Consider the following 26,167-nt stretch of genomic DNA (forward strand, 5'->3'; position numbering starts at 1 on the left):
TCGTCCCTAAAAGGACATGTCACGAATTCGTTCAGTAAATGGTTTGTTACCACGTGATATTCTCAATATCTTCGTGTCGCTACTTACATTACTCGAGACTTGAAACCTTGTTGGGAGTTCTAGTGGGAGGAAGCGTACAAGTCGCCGTGCATGCAAATTTGCATATGCTAGTCGCGTGCCAATCGGTACAGGAAAAGATAGATATTTAGAGAAAATTTCATCTGTTCAGGATGGCGGATAAAGACGCTCGTGCAGTGAACTGACGTATCTATTACATCCAACAGCTTCTCACCGCCAGTCCAGAAAGATCCATACAACGGGAAATTCCGTGAAACGAGCATCCTTAGGGTGCGACTATGCAGACGCGAATTTAAAGCGAGCGAGAGGTTGCGAGCGATTTAGTTTTCGCAAAGGAAAACCATGCACAAGCGAGAAGCGAGAAATAACGCTGGCGAGAGCGAATTTCTGGTTCTCGCACATATCTGACAGGTTTTGATATTTATCGCGTCTCGCCTCTTCTCGCCAGATATTCTCGCTCGCTCGGAAAATTCGCTCGCTCGCGTCTGCATAGTCGCAGCCTTAGTCTTATCAGGTGACCTTTGTCAAACTTAGATAGGTGAGTGTAATGTCTGATTGTATTGCAGGCAGTGAAGACTGTGTCTGGCTTCACCTTATGCTATGATGTGCCTGATGATGACTTTCAAACAGCAGGTACACTGAAAATTCTTACCATAGCCTTTTTTAAAGATACTAAGTTAGCGATTTTAAAGCATTGTTGTGGCATTCATCACCTGGTGTGCAGTTAGAACACAATTGTTATCATTTACAAACTCTGAACTTTGCAGTAAGCGGACAGCTCTGAGTGTATAATTTTTTGTCAATAACTATGTATATTATTACTATGTATATTATATTAATAAAATCATCAGCATCATCCTCAATAAATTGGCATCAGCATCACCCTTAATAGAATCGAAGTCAGTATCGTCCTAAATAGAATCGGCATCATCATCATTATAAATAGAATTAGCATCAGGATCCTCATCACTAGAACTAAATCAGCATATTAATACTAATAGAATCAGCATAAGTATTCATATTAGCCTCGTTATCAACAGAAGCAGCATCGACATCAGCATCATCATCATCATCAGCATCATCATCATTACAACATTCGCACCCGCTTTACAAACAGGTGAAGTATGAAACAGTAACTAACATCATCATTATAATTATCATTAGATTATGCTGATTATATATTATACTATATATAAGCTATATATTACATTAAAATATCGAAAAGTATATAAAGTTATATAAATTTTTTGATACATTTTCCTGAATTTTAAAATATATTTTTCCATCGTCAGCTCGGTTAAAATTCCATATTTATAATGAATATAGTTATTTGAATTGGTAAATTTTCAGGATATTGATTTTGAAAAGTTTACTTGAAGATATATTGAGAAAGAATAATTTATAATATATTTTATTTTCATATATTAATTCAGAAAAAGAAAAATTTTAATTTTAATTTATTAAAAAATTATAAATTTCAAACAAAATTTGAATTTAATTTTTTTCTTACTCATGTCGAGAATTTTTAATGTAAATTATTAAATATTAAAATTAATAAGTAAATATGTTTATGTATAAAATAATTATTCTTTTATTTAAAAATTAAATTATAATTTTAGTAAATATAATTATAGTTATGCAATTTCGTACATCTTTAATTAAATATCTTTATTATATAATTATAATTGAAGCAATTTCATTTTCGTTAGCATAACTACTGACAAAAACAGCAACTGCATCACTGTTATCATAGATTTAATATTAGCTTTATCATCGATGATATATCGATAATATATTGATAACGATGATGATTTCGATCATCATCGTTATCAATATATTATGCCGAATTTCAATGTGTAGTTTAATACTCTTTACGTTAAAATTAATTATGAAGCTAATTAGAATCAATGTCTGTATCTTAATTAACAGAATCAACACCAGCATCACAGCATTAACATAATCAAACCTCTAAACAGTGGACGTTGACAGAGACATTACAAGATGGCCGTCGTTTGGAGGTTATGATGTATGCTGAAAAACAAGACCGTCATTGGGAGGTGGCCGTTTTTAGAAATTCGCTGTATTTGCTTTACTGTCAGTAGAATCATCATAAATAGCAGTTATACTACACTTTGCCATTGTATTTATTTATTGGCCTAAAATCAGTTAACCGTTTATGTTTTATTATTTCTTTTACATTCCAGCTCTGTCTTTACGTGGTCAACTAACTTTTTGGGCCACTCTGTGAACGATAATAAGGATATTATATTATTTTTAATGTAAAAATCCTGCTTGCAAATACTCTCAGAAGTATTTGCAAGCAGGAAATGCAGCATAATTTCAGGAATGCAAAGTTCTTTTTAAGGAAACTATACAGAGTATTAGTTTACAATTTTTGCTTTTTAGTGTGACGAATTCCATTTGGAATTGTTTCAAAATTGTGAATCTTGTAAATATTCTTTTCAAACATCGATTTGGCAACTTATCTTCCTCTTTTTCTTCTTCTCCACTTGCCAATAATTGAACTCTTTTAGGAGTAAACTGAAGATTACTATCAACTTTACCAATATCTATTAATTATAATAAGATAAAAGATGATAATTAAAGTCACGTAAAAATTATTTTCAAAAATATCTCATAATATAAATAAAACATAAATAACTGTTTTAATTAAGCTTAAAGATTTTAAGGAAGAAAACAAAGAGTATCTGAAACAGTCTTATCAACAGTGATAATAATATCCAGATAAGATAAAGAACATCAATATTAATATTACTATTATCAGAACAGTTAACATCTTCATTAATGTAATAGCACAGTTTATATAATTTTATCATCAGAAGAAACAAAATCAACATTCGCATTATCATCATAACTACAGCATCATTAATATTATCATAACAAGTAGCAACAACAGCATTTGTAGTTTCAACTATAGTTCAGCAGCAAAACCTTCATCTCTATATAACATCATTCTGCCCAATGTATCTATCCTTCTATCCTTCAGTATTATCTTATTATCACAATATTAATATCAGTGTTATCACGAACAGAAACAGAATTCGAGTTCGACATTGACATCGTAAATAAGAGTAGCAGCAACAACAGATAGCGTCTCTCTATAATATTATCCCTCATATAATATAACCCCATGTATTCATATTCAGTATTATTTAATTTTTACAGTTACATTAATATCAGCATTAACATCAATAAAACTAGACTTCAGTGATGACATTATTTTCATTATCAAAACGTCATCGTGAGTATCATCATTATCAAAACGTCATCATCTATTTTCTCCTCATCATCATCAGTAACAACAAAGTAGCATCAACAGCATTATGATCAAAACGTCATCGCAAATCGCATTTCCAATCATTCAACACCTCAAAAATTAAAATTAAAATAAATTTAATTACATTTAAATTTTTTGAATTAAAATTTGTTAATAAATAAAGAAACTTTACATTAATGTAATAATTATAATGTATTATTAATATTAATTATTATAAATGTATTTCTGTACTTTAAATATGTCAAATGGAAAACTGACATTAATATAATTAACTAAATTTTAAAAAAGTAATAATATTTAATTTAATTTGGTTTAATTGTCTTCCGAAAAACAATAGTAAACAATGATGCTCAGATGTCGATGAGATAACGTATAACAGATAAACCTCGATTTAGCGCTATTGTTTCCCTGAAATCGACACTAAATCGAGTTTGGGATTTAACTTGAAGTACAATAATAAATATTTAGTGGTCTCTCGATATAAAAATCCCCCGATATAGCGAAAATTTTTGTGGTCTTGCCATCGTTTTGCTCAGTTCACTATACCGAGAAACTGCAGAAGACCATTTCACAAATATTTACTGGCGCTATATGAAGTTAACGCTGTACACAACGACACTATATCAAGGTTCAACTATATATTACTTGAATTAATTTTAATTTTTTTTTCACATTATCATTAAAATTTCGTGTATTTTCGCTTTGAATCACGAAAAACTTGTTAATATTTTATAATAACGTTTAAAATATTTATTTTTTGGTAAATTTTAAATTAAATATTAATAAGTTTTAAATGTCATCAGACGTTTAAAAGTGACATTTATGAGTTCGCTAGACGTGCAGACGTCGCGATTGCCTCGAGCCGGCGCGCCGTGTAGTATCTATAAAGTCTACGTTTATGCCTTATATTAACGCTTAGAATTGAACATTGTTACATTATAGTGTTAAAAAGATAAAATAAACATAAAACGTTGATTAGAAATTATATAATTAAACATTTTATTAAGCAAGACGTTCGAGTCGCGTTCGGCGCGTCAGAAGTTGTTTTGAATCATTGATGCAATTATCCACAATTAATTAAAAAGCATTATTTTTATAAATTTATTTAAATGTTATTATATTCAATTTTTAAAATAATTTATAAAATTTACCTCCATAAATACACTTCGCTCTGAATAAAAAACGAAAAAATTACATGTTAAGAGCGCTACGTCGCGGCCGTTGCGTCGCAACGGCATAAACAAAATTCAACTTATTACTAAAAATTATAGCTCAAAAATGATTTATGATATATTTAAATGTCAAAGAGGTTTTCTAACGTCAAGATTGTTTAAAAAATTATAAAATTTTAGCTTTTAAATTGAATAAAACGATCGAGTCGCGCTTTTGACGCTTCGGCGCTTAGAGCATCGCGTGGTAATTTTGCATTATAAATGATATTTTTGAAGGTTAATTATGCTTTATATGCTAATTTATTACCTTATATATGTTAGTTTTTGTCTAATTTTTAATACTTTTTTATAAAAATTTGATTTAGAAGCACGAATAACGTCAGAAAAACGTTAAAACGAGGTTTCTACTCTACCCCAAATTACGATTTTTTATGAGCAAATATAAATATTTCCTCCACATGCAAGGATCCATATTCATCACTAATTTAATAACAATTTTCTAAAGAAAATTGCTTGATATCATCATCAATTTTTCTTATTTTTCTCCATTTTCCGACCATTTTTATAATTTACTTTTTAAATAAAATAATCAATTATTAAGAAATAATTTTTAAAGGACCATATCAATTTTAATAAATTTTTATAAAAAATTTTTATAATAATAAAAATATATCTTAAGTAAGTGTTTAATTTTTTTAAATTTCTTTTTTCTTTATTTTAAATTAAAAAGTTTATTATTATTTTTTTTATAACTGGTACCATACGTTCGCGTGTCTGTTCGTACGTTCGAACTTTGAAAACTAATTTATTTTTTTTAATTTTTAATTTTGTATGTTTATATTTATAAATTTATAAGATAAAAGTTACATGTTTTTACTTATTTTTCAATTAAAATTTCGAATTATTTTCGATACGTTCGTATATAAGTTCGTACCTTAATTAAGAAGTAAACTTTTTATTATTTTAAAAATGATTTTAATTGACGAATTAAACCAGGAAGCAATTTTTATTTATTTTTAAAATTTAATTATCGATATTTTTTAGGGGATACGTTCGTGTGTCCGTCTTCATCGTAAGGAGTAATAGCGTTTTATTTTTAATTATTTTAATGGAAATTTTTATTAATTTTTTAGTTTAAATGTTGGTTCTTTGTTTTTTCGGTTGTTACGTTGTTTGTATGTCGTACCTTAAAAAATTATGTTTTTTTGTTTATTTTAATTGACAAATTGAACCAGGAAAGAATTTTTATTAATTTTTTTTATGTTTTTTCGTATTTTTTCTGTTTTTTCGGGAATATACATAACAATAAACAGTAGACCTAGGATGGAACAAGTACAGAACATCTCCGCTCCTTTTGTATTGCACGTTGCTTTTTTTTAAATTTTTATGTACAACAAGATCATACAAACACCACAGTCTTTTTTGTTTTTTTTTTTTGTTTTTTCTTTTTAAATTCAATTTTTTTTTCTAAGGTTCTTAGGAAATAGGCACTGTTTTGTTTATCTTGTAGATGTCCATCACAGAGCCTGTCACCGCATCAAGGCACAGGCCACCATTAATAACATAAAGGGATTTATGAGACTCTTTTGGCTCGGAGCTCGATTTAGAAGGTATTCACATTTACCTATACAAAATAAAAAAATATATATATTTTAATTTAAGGTAAGTTAAACTAATAAAATATATATTAAATTTATAAGGTAAAAATATAATTTTAATTTGGCCTTCGTCCTCTTATTAATTAATGAATTTTTGATTCGGTTTCTATAAATGATTAGTAGAGTTTAAAAATTTTGCATTTTCTTATCGGTGATTGGTTATAATCTCAGCATAGCTCACGTAATTGGTCAAATTTAAAATTTCAAAATTATCTTATCGCTGATTGGTCGGAATCTTGAGTGTGGCTAACGTAATTGGTCAAATTTGAATAAGTAGCAACTCGAAACGAACGTATATCGTTTAAAAAGCCCCTAACTTTTTAAATAATACTCAATCAAAAAATTTAAGCCACTTTATACAATTACATCACATTTTATATAATTTACATTAGTATTTAATTATAATTTGAGAAAAATTGTCTAAAAATTCAATTAAATTTTCCTGTAGAAGGCTCTTTCGTGCCCTTTATTAAGCTTACTCTTAGTTAATGTTTAACACAATTTACCTGCTGCCGTGATGTTAAAAGTGAGGTTCCCTGTAATTCCAGGCATAATACCTCTATGGCATGTGTCATACAATGCTGATAATTTGGTAACAATTCCGTCGATTGTGTACACCTGAAAATACAATTAATTAATTCCACAGATAACAATGGATAGTTCTACATCCTAATTATCATCAAATTGTAATTAATTCAATTACATTTTTCCGAATTTGCATTGCATGTAGGGATGAAAATGTGATATGTAAGCTGTACATCTGTAACTAGGGCCTACAGTTAAGGGTCTCTTAGAATTTAGGGAATCTTAATGACAGGGAAGAACTTATATAGGATCATAATAAGTGCATATCCGGCTTGTTCGTGATATAAAACGATTTACGTCATAGTTATAACCTCATATATGATAAAGTAAGGAACCATAAAATTAAATTTTGGCAATTTTTGGCTGTATCCAAGCTACAAGCATCACTCTAGTAGGAGAAATGGAAGTGCTAATGGTACAATTTTTTAAAATTTTAATTATATTTTCTTCATATAAAGATGAAATACGAAATATATCCTAATTATCTCCTGATTTAAGTTACATAAATTAGGACCCACAAAAACTGAATATTAATATTTATCCTAGCTGCAAGCATGTCTTTCACAGGAAAAAGAATAATGCTGCTGCGTGTGAAACATAATTTTCGTGATGCTAATTATATTTTCCAACAAAATTACATCAATAGGAACCAAAAAATATTTAAAATTGAATTAAAAATACATCAAATTTCCTCATTTATTCCTCATAACAGTTATATTCATGCATCACAGAGTAGAAGATTACATATAAAATTAAGAAAAGCTGTGAGCATCCATTTCAGAGGAAGAAGAGTGATGCTGATGCTTGTAAAACATAATTTGTATGACTTCAATTATATTTTTATGCGAAATTGCATAAACAAAAACCATAACTATGTAAAATTCATTTAAAATTACATCAAATTTCCTCATTTATTCCTTTACATCAATGCATCCTAGATCAGAAGATTACATATACAATTTTTTAAAAATACATGGCATATATCACTGAATATTTTGATTAATAATTAAAGTTTTTTTCAATATTTTTTCACATCCAATACATGATTCCATTTCCACTTTTTTGACTTTTCATTTCCGCTAAGTGGAGCGGAACATAAAGGCTTTTGATGTCGAAGAAAACATTAAACGCATCACACCCAAAACATAGAAAGAACTATGGTCATTAGTAGAGTCGATTTAACTAGACAGAACGTAAACCCCCCTCTTAAATTCTTTCATATCTTTGAAAAAGTTTTGTCGACGATGGAATGTTCCATTTTCTTAATGTTATCACTTCACTCCATTTATTGATATTCCACCAAAAGAATGCTCTACTTCATCTTCACTATTGTTATTACTATTTTTTTCTCTCCTCCTCTTCCTCCTCTCGCTCTCTCTCCTCACTCTTACTTGTTATTAAAATTTTAAAATATATATCATATAATGACTTTAATAAAAATTCCTTTAAGCATATAACCTTACTTACAAAACAGTATTTAGTCTTGGAATTTTTAAGTCCAGCAATAAGATAAGTTTTCTCGTTCTCCTCCCACCATCCGTGGCACTGAAATGCTACAAAAAAATTATATTTAAAATAATGTTTACTCTTTATAATTGTTTATTATTATTATTATTATTATTTGAAAATTTATACTTTATGGGTGATAAATTTAAGAAAAATGACTAACTCATACGATCTTTAAATGAGGCGCATGTCGTTAAAAATTCTAAAGTATCTCTGCTTCTGCATCCCACCACGTGAGCTGTGCTACCTCTGCAATCTTCTGAACGTAAACTAACTTTTCCTGCATTTATCTTCAATCCATCAGTCTCTACTAACTGAGGGCACACGTCGTTATCGGCTAAGGGTGCTTTAAAAGAAAAACAGAAAGTAAAACAATTTTAGAAACTGAAAAATAAAACAATTCCTTTTATATGTAACTTCTCCCCCTTCAACTCCATCACCATTTCCTGCTTTTACTTCTACTCCTCATCCTCTATTCTTTCTTATCATTTTTTCTTATTCCTTTTTCTCGTATTCTTATTTTAACCACTTATTCCCATTCTCTGTTGTTTCATTCTGTCTCAAATTGTTTCTTTTCAGCCTTCTCAAACTTATTTTTTACTACTCCTCACCTCTATTCTTTTTTTCTCCTCTGATTCTCCTCTTTTTTCAAACTCCTCACTTTTATCATTACTGTTATTCCCCTCATCCCCTCCTCATCCATTGCTTCTACTTCTTCTTATTTCTCTTCATCCTATTTTTCTTTTTCGCCTCTTCCTCATCCCATTCTCTCCCTTTTTTATCTTCCCATTATTCTCCTCATCTTCTCCTTATCCATCGCCCTCCTTTTTCTCGTCTCTTCTTCATCCACCTCATCTTTTCTTATCTCCTCCTCATTCCACTCTTCTTTCTTCATTTCTTCTTCATCGCATCCTCTTTCTTTCTTTTTAATCTTTTATCCCTCATCATTTTCTTCTTCTTATCTTCATCGTCATCATCATTCTAACTTTTTTACTTATTAATAGTCTCTAGAATATTAAATTAGCCTTAAAGAAACTTTCAAGATAAATTTTTAAATAGTTTTCCATCTAACGGTAGGATTTTATCTGTTTATTTTCTCTTTGAAGTTTTATTTAAATTTTATTTTCTAATTCTCAAATTTAATTCTGTCTCGGAGAAAGTATATTTAATACTTTATTAATCATAGCTTCAGGGGTTTACATCAATGTAACCTTTACTGGGAAAGAAATCCAAAATATATTTATGACTTTACCTCTTTATCACTAAAACAAGTATTTTTAATTATTAAACAGAAATTTCCCTATAGTAAAACAAAAAAAATCCCTATTTTGAAATGATAATTAAGGGGGGGAGGAAAAGTGAAAGATGATAAAATGCTGTTGAAGAAAATGAGAAAGGAGAAAGAGAGGGATGAGCTAAATATAGGGAGATGGAAGAGAAAATTAAAGATGATAATGATAAGAAGATGAGACAAAGATGAAAAGATAACTGAAGAGAATAAGAATTGTAGAGGAGAGAAGGCATCATTATTATACAAGAAGAAATAATAGAGAAGAAAAAGGATGAATGAAGAAGATAACAGTGAGGAGATAAAACAGAAAAATATAGATGCAAATGAACGGAAGAGCAAGATAAATTCAGAGAATGAGAAAGAAAATTCAACTAAGAAAATAATAAAGAGATGAGGATTTAATTATGTTTGCTGATATATTGAAGGTCTCGTCCTCGTGAAATTCAATTCCATTTAAGTTTATATAAAATTCTTGTTGTAGAGAGTGAATTTTCTCTAGTATATATCGAAGACATTTTTAAGAATATATTCTACTTAAAGAAGATATAGATATAGAAATTATGGAAAAGGATGAACAAATCTCACATAAATAATTTTTAAATCTAAAATCAATTATCCTGATCTGAAGCTTTAATTTAAAGGAAATTCCTCATCTGAAGAGAAAATCCCTTTTCTCATTCAGAAAATTTTACTATTCTGAGAATCTTTATTATTTTCAAAAATTACAAAATATCCCTTATTTAAAAAAGAATTCCTTTATCAAAACGATTAAAAATCTTCAGCTAAATAAAAAATTTCCTTACAAGAAGAGAATTTTCCTGGCGTAAGAGAAATTTCTCTAATTTCAAGGTAAAAATTTCTTTGATATAACACTTTAAAATTTTATTTACTTATGATTTGAATGTAATTTTACTTATGAAGATTAGCATTATTTTCTTTTAATTTTTAAGAAACATTTACTGAATTTCTTTCAAACTTTCTCCAATAACTTCCCTGAAAATATATAAACAGCAATGTAAAGATACTGCAGGGCTCTTTAGGATAATTCAGATGTTTCGTATGTAGATGAGAAGCTGACACGAAAAAAATCATGTTTAAAGAATGCTTGACAATACATTTCTTTTTACTTTAAAACAAAAATGTCTACTGAAAAAAATGAAAGAAGTTCAATAAAGAATCAATATGATAACAAAATTCTTTAAGTGCATTCACGTATACAAGAACATATATATACATTTATTTAGGATAACATTTGAACTGAAACAAGAATTTAATCGAAAAAATATTTATATTTTCTATTGAGTTATATATTTTTCTACTTTTAAATAAAATTTACATAGAATTCTTCATTAGAATTACATAAATCTCTGACTATTTCATATGAGAACTCCTTCTATATGCTCCAGCATCCATTGATGATAATGATGGAAAACGTAAATAAATGATTAAAGATCTTAATTTTTCTATATCTAGACGATAAATTATGTTAAAATTAATTAAATTCATTGTTAAATCTTCAAAATTATCGTAAAATGTCGTTATCTTTCTTGCTAGAGAAGGAAGAGAACAATGATTCTTTACATTGACGATCAAAATCATCGTGATACCTTAACTGTTATTTTGTGCAGAAGAGAACGAAAATATGAAAATTTCTTAAAGGTCTTTCAGCAAAAATGCATAAAATAGAATAAAATAACAGTATTATTTACATTTAGTTAAGAAAAATAAAGAAAAAATAGGACGCAATCCGTTGGAATTCATGCAGGAATTATAGTAACGAGATGGGCATTGGAACAAGACAACCAAAAGCAGAAAAATTCAATGGGGGGGATCAATAAGATTATGATTGAAAGCATTCAAACCGAGTGTAATAACAAAGCATCTTTCTCTTATTTTTCTCTTTCTCCATTCCGGAAGAGAGAGAAGCAATAAAGGAATCTTAGCATTGCTGGAATGTATCCCAGGAGTAATCTTTATATAACTAATTAAAATTAAATAAAATTCATCTTAAAAGCACGAAGACATGATAAAGTTGATGATAAAACGTACATTCACAAATAAATTATAATTAAATAACAAGATTTATGAGATCTTCTTCAATAAATCAGAGTATCGAGTTACTAATTTTTATACGATTTTAAATTAAAGATTTATCTTAAATAATTTTTCTACTGTGATTTTATAAATTTTACAACTTTCTTTTCTTATAATTTCTAATTTTTTCTCTTTAACTCTGCAGAAAAAATAATAAATTTGTATCAAGAAATCGTGTTTCTTCAACTGTAAAAGATGAGAAAACGAAGGTAATAAATTTTATTTAAGAGGTTTTCTACTGAAGAAAATGTGTAAAAAATAAATTTCTTTTTTGAAATTTTAACTTCATTTTTAATAATTTAGTAAAAAGTAAGAAGATTTTACGAGTGTTTTTAATGGTGTTCGAGTAATTAAACATTTAAAAATTGTAGTTTTAAGCATTGGATTTTTGTATAATGCATTCTTCTATAATTATGAAGGATGCGGATTAATGAAGAATTTTATAAAAATAAACAAAGAAATAAAAGAAAACTTCAACATCTTTAACTTGGTTTTCTGCATTTTATTGTGAGAAAGTTTTTCCATTATTTAGTTTATCTTTATCATCAAAGGATGACTTCACTTTGTTCGCTGACCTTCATTAACGATTGATGATTACCTTTACTTGTTTGCCTTTATTATGAAAGGATAATTTCCTTTATCTGTTTCCTTTACTGCCAAATGATGATTCCCTTTTCTGATTCTTTTACCATTAAAGAATGACTTCCCTTTAACCTTAAAGGGTGAGGGCCGTGATTTCATTCCTTTTAATATTTGAATCTTCTTTTTACGTGTTTCTCTGATCTCTGAAGGGCGATTCTCTTTATCTGTTTACCTCGATCTTCAAATTCTGACCTTCTTTACCTGAATAAATGACAATCATCATTCGATAAAGTAAAGAATAAAGAGTAAACATCAGCAAAATTTTCGTGTTTTTCGACTGTAAACATTTCCCGACAACAGCACTCTCTCGTTTCCCCCTTAAAAATTAATAATAATAAAAGTAAACAAGATCCACGAATTTATCCACATTTTTCTTGGATAAAGTTTAAGAAAAATAAAGTTTTGATACAATTTATCCATTTAAAAATAAAAAGAAAAAGATAAATTTTAAAGTAGAATTTGAAAATTTTTCCATCCTTTTGAATGATGAAAGTAAATTAGCGTTATCTTTCCTGAGGAGAGATGATGATCCCTGTTTCTAATTTTCTCTTTCTTTACAAGAGGAGAGAGAGATTCTTTAGAAATATATACCTTAATTATTCTCATAATAATCTTAACAACTTAGTGTGAAATACCTCTTATAAAATAATTTCCAAGAGAAATTTAAAGAAAAATTTAGATAAAAAAAACAACTAACGTATCTCTAGGATAAACACTTACCAACTAGTGTTGTAAACTCTGCTTTACTCTTATAATAGTGCGATTGGCACGCATCTTGTAATCTTCTAGTTTTCTCTCCTTTAAAAGAACACTTAAAACTTTTAAAATTTAATTAAAATATTATGTCTGCTAATTATATCATTTTAATTTAATTATTATTAAAGAAATCTCTCCTCTAACATCTCGAGTTTAATTGATAAGAGAAATGAGCTATTATTAATTAAACTCGATCTCCTTGATCTCTAGAAAGAGAGCAACGAGTTTTATATATTTTTTAAAATTAAATTTAAAGTTTATTTTAGATTTTTATATAAACTTTTACCTGTTTCCAGTTCAACAATGTTTGCATCTCTTTGATAGAAAACCAGGCACATGTATCCATTGGAACTGGAAGTAAATAAATTTTATATGGATGTAATTTCCATAAATTTGTATAGAACATGTTGAAAAATATAAATACAGCTTTAGGAATTACTGTATAAAGTATATTTATGTACAGATCTCACAAATACTTTCTTCTTATCCAGATAAACTCATTCTATCAGGATCACTCTTATCTGGAAGATGCTACTTCTCTTATCCTAATTACACTATTACTCTCATCCTAATCAGTTTACTACTTACCCTGATTACACTTGTTTTTTCTAATTATATAACTATATTTATTCTAATTAAAAATATAAATTTATCATAATGATACTACTTTTTACCCACTAGCCTCCTACACTAACTTATGTACAAACCTCCATATGATACCTTAATTTTTCTAACTATATCTTGTAGTTAGCATGCAGATAATGTTATATTTTACCTTTCCCATCCTCTACTCTTGTTTATCTTGCACTTCCTGTTGTCTAATTTAGAAGAACAATCCCTATTCTTACTTAATCTTTCAGTTCTTGTTAGCTCCCATTTTACAATTCCCACTCTTAATTAATCTTGTAGTCCCTACTCTTGCCTACTTTGCAATTCCTGCTCCTATTTTCTTGTCTTTCCTATGAGATTAGGAGAATAGGAATTTAATCTTGATTTTGCCCATTCTTTCTACTCAGGCTCTCGCTTTCTATTCTTACTTGGAGTAAAGAAGATTAATTGAAAGACTAGAAAGTGCAAGCTAAGTGCTCTTCCTACTCATGCAACTCCTATTTTTATCTAACTTACAAGAGCAGTCTTACTTCCTTATTGTTATTTCTCTCTTGTACTATTGATACACCTAATATTTCACTTCGTACTTACACCCATTTTACAATTTCTACTATTGATTAACTTTATCTTCACTTCTATTCTTGCTAATCTCCCGACCCTTAAACTTCTACTTTTTATTCTTTGTAATTCTACTCCTACATTATTTTATTTTCTGTACAAATAGAAAACAAAAGGAAGTAAAAGTAGGAATCTAATCATTCTGCTAATAAGCTTTTACTTTCTCTTCTTACTTAGAGAAGAGTAAGAAGAACAAGATAAGTTTTGTACTTCTTAACTCGTCATCTATTTCCTACTCTCTCCTAATCCTGAACCTCCAATTCTTCACGCTACACGCTTAAAAATCTCTTCAAAATTATAATTTCTTATAAAATTCATTCAATTTTTCATAATTTAACTTATAAAATCAGATAAAATAATTCTTGATATGCATAGTATGTTCATTCTCTAAACATAATTTCCGCTACAAACCGTTAAAAAAATTGGAAAAAATCAATTAAATAAGGATATTAATTCACATAAATTGCATTCGTTTCAGCTACAAATAGCCGTGATTTCAATATACACGCGAAAGTTTTCCTTTTTTTTTTTTTTTCTTGTTTCAGGAAAAAAATCTCCATCACTATCAATTATCAGAATTACACGCAATGGTGCATTGGGTGGAGCATTATTCAGAATATATGTCAAAGACCACTCAACAGATATGTATATAAATATGTACAGTGTATACACGAGATTGTAAACTATAGATTTCAACAAAAAATCTTTCTTCTTAACGTGCAGATTAGTTGTAGATATGTTAATCACTTTCCTAGAACATGATTCATTGATTCTTCTCGTGTTTTTAACCTTTTTTAAATATTTTAACGCTATAAAATTTTAAAATTTATAAATTTAAAAGATTAAAGTTCCACTTTAATTACAGTTTTTAGTAGTTTATCAATATTTTATGAAGGTTTCTTACATTTGCAATACGGAGGACCTTCAGAGCAAGTAATTTATTTCCCTCACGTTTTTAACTGTTTCTAAATATTTGAACGCTATAAATGCTTAAAATTTATACTTTAATCATTAAACATTAATGCTTTAATTATGATTTTTAGTAATTTATTAAAATTTTGTGGAGGTTTCTGATATTTGCAATACGGAAGAACTTCAGAGCAATTAATTTTTTCTTCTCGTGTTTTAACATTTTAAAAATATTTTAATGATAAAATTTATATATTTTAAAAATGTATAATAATTAAAGTACTATTTTAAGAACATATTTTAATAATTTATCAATATTTTGTGAAAGTTTCTTCTATATGCAATATGAAAGAACTTCAGAGCGATCAAGTAACCTATTCTAATCACAATTTTAACGTTTTTTAAAGCATTCTAAAGATATTCGTTTTCAAAATCTATATTTTAATAGTTAGAAATCATAATTTTATTATACTTTTTTAAGTAAATTATTAATATTTGTGATGGTTTCTTATATTTGCAACAAATAATAAACGAATTGCTCTGAAGTTTTTATCTTCACGTTTTCGGTATTTTTTAAAAATGTTTTAGCTTTATAAAATTATAAAATTTGTAAATTGGTCGCTACAGGTTTTATACCTATAAATAAATAAAGACATTTTCCCTACAATTCTTGCCGTTTTTTGTTATAAAATCGCAGGTTTCTATACATTTTCTTGTATAAAATTTTTAAAAATTCTATATTAGCAATGAAAATCATGAAAACTTAATATATTGTAAAATTTGAAGATATTTTGGACATTTTTATACATTTTAATAATAAAATTTAATAGAAATAAATTGTTTTTTTAATCGATTTCTATAAATGTATAAGGAAGATTTTTCATCTTTTCACGTTTATTTTATGGATGTTTTGAGACTGCAATGATAACTCAGCTTGAAATTCGTGATTATTATCGTTGTTTATGACGTTTCGCATTGGTTAATTAGTGAGAAATTCAAATTTTAAGCCTATCGTAGGCCAGAAACAGCACTTAAGTATTCACGTGTCATGATGTAGACGTTTCTCTACACAAATTCTGAAGATAAACTAGTGTAACTCGTATAGAATTCCAAATCTATAAGTTTAAACAGGTCGGGGAATGGAAAATATATCGAAAATGATTGATAGTTTACTCTCAGATCGTACTTCAATTTTCCTTCTAGGGATATTGTTGACAATAGAATTTTTCGTGTCCATCTGTTGACCATCACCTGGAAAAAATAGATGAATTTCACTTCTTCTCCTTCCTTTCATTTTTATAAGTTCAACAGAAATTCCATTATTTGCTTTCAGAAATGATTTATAAACCTTCCTTCTATGTAGGACCATAAATACTTAATTATTACATTTAAAATATTTACAAAAAATAAAAACGTATAGGAAAAAACCTCATCAAGTGAAGTAGAAAACAGAATTTGTAGCATCCTTCTAGGAGCCAGCATGTTTTATAGAAGATTATAGAAAGCAAAATCCAGTTATATATTAAGAGATGATGCGGATTTTATGACTTTTATCCGCTCTTATCGCATGATAAAGAGGAGCAGGAGGTTATCCTTTATTAAAATATGACATAGCATCAATCTGGAAGAAGGATAACCTGGAGGAGGATAAGAGGAAAACAGAGCATAAAGATGCTGCAGAATATTATAATTAAGATTATTTTGAAACTAAGCTCGGAATTAATTAGTTCTTAACGTTAACGTTATTTTTGGGATTGTATGAGAGAAAATTATATATTTAATTACTTAAAACTTAAAAACCAAGCGAACAAATGCTTGTAATCCTGATTTTCTGAAGGATTTTCGTGCTAGAATTACATAAAATCACTAGAAAATAGTTAATTACTTTATGTTTTTAAGTAAATTATAAGATATTATGATGTTTATTTTAAAAAATGCAAGAACTTCCTAAAATATCTGAAAAAATACTGTAAAAAATCTCAAGGAGTAGGCCTATGTCTTGTAAAACCACAAAATTTACAACATTTACAGCATTGCACAACAAAGAAAAAACAATTTTTTGAGTTGAAAAATACAATAAATACTTTTAAAAAAATACATTTCTAACATTAAAACACCTAGAAGATACAAAAAATAAAAGAAAATTATAAAAAAAAATTCATTTAAAAACCGAATTTTGACGTAAATATTGCAATTAGCAAGTAAATTAACGAGAAATTTAGAAAATTTAAAGAAAAAACCGCACTAATTAATGCAGAAAAACCAGGAAAAAAAATAAAATTTAACAAAATTAAAGCGAAAACCTAAAAAAAAGATGTAGAAAGATGCGACGAATTAAAGAAAATAAGAAAATTATAGAAGAGAGGAAGGAAAATTCTTGAAGAAAAAAATCATTTTTCTATATTTTTAGAAACAAATAAAAGTATAAAGAAGGTGATAAAATATGATTATGATATCAAAATATCCTCATCTTTGACATATGAAGTCTAGAATCGAATTTGACAGATGGCGAGTGAAAATGTATAATAAAAAAAGAAAACAAAGAATAAACACGATTGTCGCCTCGAAATGATGCTAAAAAAAGGTATTTTAGATGAGAAATGATGTTAATAAACAAGTAAAGATGTTGATTTTATTAAGTTACAACATTTCCAGATGTTAAAATGCGATAATTACGTATAAAGATGCGAGAGGAGAGTCGATAACTCCCCATCCTCCATCATAGAGTAGCGTAACATACCTATATAAACCATCGATTTTTATCCAATTTCTTATCGATACAGCATCATCTGTAAGCTAGAAACGTAGATATATATACTATATTTAAGCAGAAACATCGATATTTAAGGAGAAAAAATTTACTATGCGTTAGAACGAATAAATTGAAAAACATGTAAATCGATTTTTGTAGTCATTAAATGGTAAAGAATGTAAAGCGCAGATTGCTTTAGAGTTAGAGGACAAAAAAAAAATAAGATAAATCAATAGAAAAGAATGCAAAATAACAGTGAGTAATGACATTGATGCTAGATAAATGATAGGAAATAATTGGAGTTCAGAAAAAAATAAAAATAAAAAAATAATGTATATATGAAGGTAGACATCTGTAGTTGATAGCTGCTGTATCAGGTGGATCAGGTGGATAAGAATGAAGAAACTTAATCCTTATGCATAAGTGGATGCGTTAGAAGAAATTTTATTAAGTTGTATCTGTTCTAAAGATGTGGATGTTGTAGAAATTGTAATCTTCATACACATGTATTGTACATTACAAGTGAGGAGATTTGTATTTTTTACGAAAATATTGCGCTTCTCACTTGATTATAGGATGAAAAACTGTCGAATTTTTTCATTGTTTGGTACTAAAATTACGCTCCTCAGTTGATTATAGGATGATAAACTGTGAAAATATTGTATATATTCGAGTTTATACTAGATTTTACAACAAATGTTTGAGTACTTTTTGAATATTCGATTTATGTTTTGAGGATAAATACGTTTATTTTTGTGATAATCCTACTTTTATATTGTTCATAATTATACAGTTAACAGTATAATCATACAGTGATACATGGGATACATGTATCACTGTATGATTCTCTTTGAAACAGAGTAAAATGGATTTTAATTGTTATCTTTAATAGATTTGCATTTTGTATGTATTCATCAGTATAAAAGTATTGTTTCTCTTCAGATTTATAGGAAATTTTTATAGGATTTTATGGATAATTTAAACCTTAACTTTTCCACATCAAAGAAAATTAAGTATAAAATTTAATTTTTCAAACTATCCTTTTTCTCTCTTAGAATTTCCTTTCTATATCAACTCTTATCATCATCTGTTTGCTCATTTAATACGATGCTATTTATATTATTATATTATTATATATAATATATTGTTCCTAAATTTCCTAAATCCTTTCTAAATCCTACAATAATATAATACTTAAGCCCTGTTAAAGGATCTCCATCTTTATACAACTATTCGCCAGCCTATAATATTGATAATCAGCTTAAATTCTGCCATCTCCATTCAGCATCATCCGCACGATCCTTCATCAAGATGCTAAAGTGAACCAAAATCTAACCAAAAATTAACTATAACGAGCTTCAGAAAGCAAAAAGAAGCCTGTTAGCTATCCAATTCAGCAAAAAATATAGCAAATTTTGCGTAAAATAGCATCAAATTTCAACATCCAAATCCTCATCACTCACACAAAACGTCGATTTTACTCCATTAAAAATTCTGTTTAATCGTGCAACACGCTTGACAGAAAAATATCCTTTCTATTACTCGCGAACCGAAAGAATTTTTAAAGAAAAAAAACATACAGACACACACACACACACCTTTAGAGGATCGTAAAAAGATATGAAGGCTGTAACATTACTAGGATCAAGTCTATGGACTGTAGGAGGAGGGGGATGAAGTCCACATTTCACCAACCGTAAAAAGAGATCCAGGAATGATAGATCGATATACCGCTCGCTTCCGATACTCCCTTCCTGACGTATCTAAGGTATTAGAAAGGGAACGATGCGAGCGAAACAAAAGGAAAAAATCTTTTATATTCGTGCGAAAGTCATTCAAACTACGTTGTAACAGTTATAACGTCAAAATACGTTATATCGAATAGTAGATTGTCAATTCTGTTGGCGCTGTAACCAAATTTTGATTTAAAACATAAGCCACACGCTTTCCTTTCCTCCCTTATAGCGCCATTTTTACTTAAACTTACTCATAAATGACGTCATCGCCTGATAAATTACATTAAAAATGAATATGTTTAACCTGATGATGGCCAACAGATTTGGCTGAAAACGTTTGTTATTTATTAAATTTTCTCAGCAACTTAACGTGTTTGGTTGTTTCTGATTAAAAATGAATATTTTTAAACGAAAGTCTTGATTTTTTAAAATTATTTTTTATCGAATTTTATCCTTTTCTTATACTTATTTTATTATTTAATAGATTTTAAATTTTATTTTAATTCCCAGACGTAAGTTTGTATGTTATAAGTAGATTCGTTTCATATTTAAAATTTATTTTTAAAGTTTTATGCTTAATTTTTTTAGATAATTTTTGGTTGTTTCGTTGTATTTTTAATTAAATTCGATAATATATTTTTGTTGCATTTAAAAATGTTTCGATCTTTCTTATTCATAATTTTCGTTTACTCATAAATGACGTCATTACATTTTTTCCATGCGTAATTTTTAACTTCATAAATCGTATATTTAAGGTGATTTTTCTCTTTTAATTGTAACTTTTAGAGTACTTTTTAATGTTAGATTGTCCAATTTTTTGTATTTATTAATATATTTTAAACTGGAACTTAAATTTGTAAAGCTTTTTATATGATATGCTTTAAAAATTTAAAAATTAATTTTTAAATGTATACAAGAATAAAATTAAGAGAAAAAGTTTATTATAAGAAATTTCTCAGCTTATTTGCACTTAAAGATGAGAAAATTTTGCACTTTTCCACGATTATTCTTTATATTTTTCATTTGGATATAGACTACTCATAAATGACGTCACATATGATTTTTAAAAAGAATTTAGAAAAAAATAACAATTATTTAAATTTTAAAAATAAAAGTAATTTATTTTCTATAACATAAAAATATTCAATTTATAATTTTAACTAAATATTAAATTTAAAAACATAAAATAAATATTTTTTTCAGTTAAATTATGAAAAGTTTTATAAGAAAAAACAAAGAAAAAATTTTACTTTATGATAAATTTTATTGTTATAATATAAAAATTTATTTCATTTTTAATATATTTTATTAGAAAAGTTGTTTAACAAACGTTACAATATTTATATTTATAAATTTACTTGGTGCACGTTATACGCTGTTATTTCTTTAAAACAAAATAAAATAAATGAATTTCATTTAAAAACACATAAAATTTATAAATTTTTGTCGAAAATTTTAAGAAATTTTACTAGAATAAACAATTTTTTTTATAGGAAAATAAAGAAATTTTGCACCAAAAGCTTACTGCATCGCAATAGATCAATATAAGAATTTATCAATAGAAAATGCTTATTATAAAAATTGTTGTTATAAAATTTCTATGAAAAATTTTTTAAATTTATACTTTTATATAAAATTAATTTTTAAAATATTTTCTAAAATTAATATTTATTCTTTAAAATAGTAAAAATTCATCTTAGTATACTCAATACACTCTAAGATTTATTTTTTCTTTTTAAAATTAATAATAATACTTACATTAATTAAAAATAATTGTAATTTAATTATAAAACAATTAAAATTTAAATTTAAGTACAAATTTCTGTTTGAATTTATTAATTAAATTTAAAAATCATAATTTTTTTATCCTCATCTTCCTTATCTTTATTAGAAAAGATGCTATGTTCTAAGTTTTCATGTTATATATGTATAATTTTTTAAATTATTATATATTTATTTATGATAATTTAACGTATATTTTATTTTATTTTACATTAAATTTAAATTTAAATAAAATATATATATATATTATCCTTACACCCTTAAGACGTTTTAACAGAAAGTTTTAAGTAGCTTATAGCTTAGAGATAGCATCACTTAAACAAATATTTTTTTAGTACTTTTAAGTTATTTTAACAAAATGTATAAACTTTTTTCCTTTATAAGAATTTATATTTTGTTATTTTATTATTTTTAGATTCAGAAAAACAAACTGTGTAGATGGAAACGTAGGAACAGCTCATGAAACTATAGTGAAGACTTTCACATTTCATTTAATTTGCTGCATTTTTTCTTGAATTTTTAAGATAATTTTACTCTTAAACAGCATTAATTCTCTATGGAAATCATAATACTGAATATAATTTAGTGAAAAAATTATTAAAATATTCGAAACTTTCTCTTTGAGAAATTCAAGAATAAATTTAGAATAATGCAAATAAGTTTTAAAGGAATTATATCAAGGATAATGTTGAATAAATCTTTAAATATTTGTGCAAAATATATTATTTTTATACATTTGATATTACAAAGTCACTTATTTAGTAAATAATTTTATATAAATCATTAGTTAAATTTTTAAAATTTAACAAAAATTAAATATGATTTTCGTCTCAAATGTTGAGAAATTTATCAAGATGGTCCAGGAAATGCTTATTACGACCGTGAGAAATGAATATATTTGACATTTTTTGAAAGATATTATGAAGAAATTCCTGAAAAATACCACAAAACATACGAAATTTTCATAAAATACACAAAAATTCTTTCAAGACTAAATGAATTTTCATTAAGTAAATCAACCCGGAAAAGCATATAGACATATAAATATGTTGTGCGTCAACATGTTCAGATCAGCATCTATGAGATTTACTTAACTTTCTAAAACTTTTATACAATTTAAGAATCTTTTCAGATAAATTGGAAATTTATTTACTAGAAAAAAACGGAGTACACAAATCCGGACAGGAAATGTTATTTATAAATGATAACAAAGAGGAAAAAACAGGAAAAGATAATTCAGGAGGGAGAAAGAATAAATTGTTTACAAGATTCTATCAGATAAAAGGAATAAAGACGTCACAGTGCTTTATTACGTCAACGACAATGTCATATTTTATATGTCAAAACAGTTTCGAGAAAGGAGAGTTGCAATAAATTTAATCGAGTGTTGTTACATTTTTGCAATTATTGATCAAATCTTTTCATATCAACTAAAATGCCTTTTTTTTCCTTGTGGAAAATTTAATTTGACCCTTTTTTCCCTCCTCTTTCTTCATCTTTTCTTTCTCTTCATTTGCATATTTTTCTCTTTCAAGAAAGTTGTCAAAGTAATCGACTTTTAAAAAATTATTTATAAATAATTTATTTTTTTTCCCTCTTCCTCTTCTTCCGCTCTTCCATTTCTCATTAAAGAATCACGAGTTGAATTATAAGAATGAAGAAGTTGATGTTATTCTCAATATTTTTACGATCATTGATTAATTTTTTAGTAAGAATGTAGCAAAATAATCTGTGATTTTGTATAAGAATCATCAGCAGGTATAACTCAACAACACTGTGATAACATTGGATGAATGATGCTATTATAGTAATAAATTTTCGTAGTTTAACTTCTTATTTAAGAAAATAAATCGAATGTTACAAAATATCACTTAAAGCAGTAAATTATTTAATTATCTACCAAACAATCCATTTATTTTAATATTTTAACTTAAACTTTATTCATTAAAACGCCTTCCAGATGTATAAATTCTATAGAATATTAAATCTCTACATTAAAATAAATAACATTATTAATTTTATAAGCTATAAATTCAAAAGTAAAATTCTAACGTTTCTCGAATTTAAATAACATGAAATAATTAAAAACTTGTAAATTCTAACCTGAATTTTCAGTTTTTCAAATGGAAATTATAACTTTTTTAAAAAGAAACTGCTAGAGATAAAAGCATGAAAGAATTTTCAACTTATAAATTAAACATTTAAAAACAGTAAAACTCATAAAAAGTATTTATTCTCAATAAATTCTTTAATTTAAAAAATATAAATATGTAAACTAAATCAGTAGTATAATAATTTACTAAGATAACATTATACAGCTATAAAATAACGTTAAATCTTTCTACTAATTTACTACGCTATCGTTTAATCTTGAAGTTATTTATATAATAGTTGATGGTCGAACATAATAAAAAGTAATTTTCTACGTTTATCGGATATAGTTTAATGATATAAATTTATCTAAAGATAAAAGGCTCTTATAAATAAATTTGCTCAGCCGTAAATAACCATTTTTTCTACTCTTTTATCATGTTAAGAGTTCGCTCTTTCGCTAACACCATTTTTAATAGACCGCATTTAAGTGGATTTCACGATTACCTGATGTATAAGAACCATTAAATGATCTTGGGCATCTTTAATTATACACTATCCATTGTAATAAGTTCCTTAACAATTTGAAATTTTATCTTTCGAAATTCATTAAGTATGACAATTATTTAAAATTTTTCACTTTTAGATTTTAAATGATACTTTAATGTTAAACTCGACCTTTTTTCCCTCACAATTTTTCACGTTTTCGAGTGTTGTCGCCTGTAAATCCTCTTTCCCTGCATAGCCTTAGAATTATGCAGTGAAGCATCACACCGTTCGTGATGAATATTGTTTCTTATTTATTTCAAATTAATTATAGTTTTATATCTAATTTTTCTAAAATAAATAAATGAATATACTATAGTTAGTGTAATTGTTTTATTTAAATTAATTAATTTCTAACATTTTTTAAATTAACACATCTAATTTGCCCCTGTAAATCAGTTTTTTTCAGTACAGTACACGGTACTACGCAAAGAAAATCGCCATTTTATTGCTGATTTCCTATAAATTTTTATAAATTTTACAATTTTGAATTCGAAACACATATAAATAAATAATATAAAATTAATAAACATAAAAATTTTGCAAGTTTATCTCAACACAAACAGCTTCCTTATCTTAAGAACTCTCACTTACTTTTACATCTTTATAATAATAATAATGTTTATTAAAAATAAGCATTCGTATAATATAATGTAATATAATAAATATTTATTTTTCATTTTAAAATCAGAAATTATTGGTTAGAAATTTATAAAAATATTTTTCTTTCCTTCTTACATCCATTCTAGTGAATTCGTGGTATGTCTATTTAATATAAAAAAATGGGGAAATTTCTATAAATGTCAGATAAACTCATAAATCTTAAAGTACGTCGTGGTATGACAGATAGAAAACGCTCTCAGCAAAGTGTAACAATGTACAAACGTTTCTTTTACAGTTTCTGATGTTTTTCTTCACATCAAATTTCTAGATATTTAATTTTTTCTACATGTTTGTCAACTCGACAAAAGTCACTTTCATACAAAAATATATTCTACATTAAACTACACAAAATATTCTATAAATTACTAGCAAAAAATAATAATATTTATCCAATTTAATGTAGGATTTATCAAAGCGTAAAGATAATATCGTATAAAATTTATTCATTTGAATAAATTAATTAGAAAAATTACTACAAAATAATTCAGTTTTTTTGTTTATCGAAGCTTATGTAAATTTTTTATATTTTTTTATATGTAGAAATGTAAATTTTACTCACCATCCTTGCATACTGTATGCAATTATTGTTGTAGAATTATACGACGATGCTAACTCTTTCATACAAATGATTTTGGTGTCAGCTTTATCACCAATTGTTCTATCTTTGTGTGATCTAATTATAACAAAGGACGTGTTTTGATGACTGAAAACGTAAGTTGTTCTACCATCCAATGAATGCCACTTGTTAGGTCCTGTTAACCAACTTGGAAAGGTGCAATCTGCAGTAGGTGACTTACCTATAAAAAATCGAATTTTCAGATGAAAATTCGATCAGATTTTTAAATTTTCTCGATCAAAATCATACAAGTTAATTGAAATTTAATATAAAATCTATTAAAACAGCGTGGAAACATTGTAAGAAAGATGAAATTCCATTCAATTAAGTGGAATAAAAAATCGAACTTCTTATAAAATAACACTAAATTTGATTGAAAATTAGCATTTTCGCTTGATTTTTAAAGGATATTTATTATAAATTAAGAAAAAGTCTTCCTTCACTCACATACTTTTGTTGAGGAGCATTATCCTTGATCCTTCGTAGGATAACACGAGACCATCACAGGATGCATCAGCTGATTGAGAAATTTGATAACCGTCTCTGTCTTGTATGTAATCATATACCTGATTTATAAAGATAAAAAAAAATTTCAATATCATTTACCCACAAAAAATTAATTTTTATTAAAATTTTCTTACAAGAAATTAAATTCTATATAAAAAACTCGTTGATAGGTTACATTTTTCCTTGATTAATCATTTTATAAATTTATTTTAAAAAAAGAAAATTAAATGATTAAAATGTGGTAATTTCAGAAGTAAT

General features: G+C 26.7%; 1 protein-coding gene across 1 annotated transcript in view; it reads right to left on the bottom strand.

The window, feature by feature from the left end:
• Nucleotides 1-6,041: 6,041 nt before the first annotated feature.
• The window catches only part of LOC136971196 (uncharacterized), a 135,921-nt gene continuing 115,795 nt past the window's right edge, over nucleotides 6,042-26,167 (bottom strand). Inside the window, exons 7-14 of the mRNA XM_067265672.1 lie at nucleotides 25,854-25,968; nucleotides 25,346-25,583; nucleotides 13,367-13,431; nucleotides 13,045-13,122; nucleotides 8,461-8,643; nucleotides 8,259-8,344; nucleotides 6,713-6,824; nucleotides 6,042-6,172 (exon numbers count right to left, since the gene is read on the bottom strand). Coding sequence (XP_067121773.1) covers nucleotides 6,078-6,172; nucleotides 6,713-6,824; nucleotides 8,259-8,344; nucleotides 8,461-8,643; nucleotides 13,045-13,122; nucleotides 13,367-13,431; nucleotides 25,346-25,583; nucleotides 25,854-25,968 — 972 coding nt within the window. The 3' untranslated portion in view covers nucleotides 6,042-6,077. The remainder of the gene's footprint in view (nucleotides 6,173-6,712; nucleotides 6,825-8,258; nucleotides 8,345-8,460; nucleotides 8,644-13,044; nucleotides 13,123-13,366; nucleotides 13,432-25,345; nucleotides 25,584-25,853; nucleotides 25,969-26,167) is intronic.

The sequence above is a fragment of the Centruroides vittatus genome, unplaced genomic scaffold (assembly GCF_030686945.1).
Source record: "Centruroides vittatus isolate TY-2023 unplaced genomic scaffold, ASM3068694v2 contig_235, whole genome shotgun sequence".
Lineage (NCBI taxonomy): Eukaryota > Metazoa > Arthropoda > Arachnida > Scorpiones > Buthidae > Centruroides > Centruroides vittatus.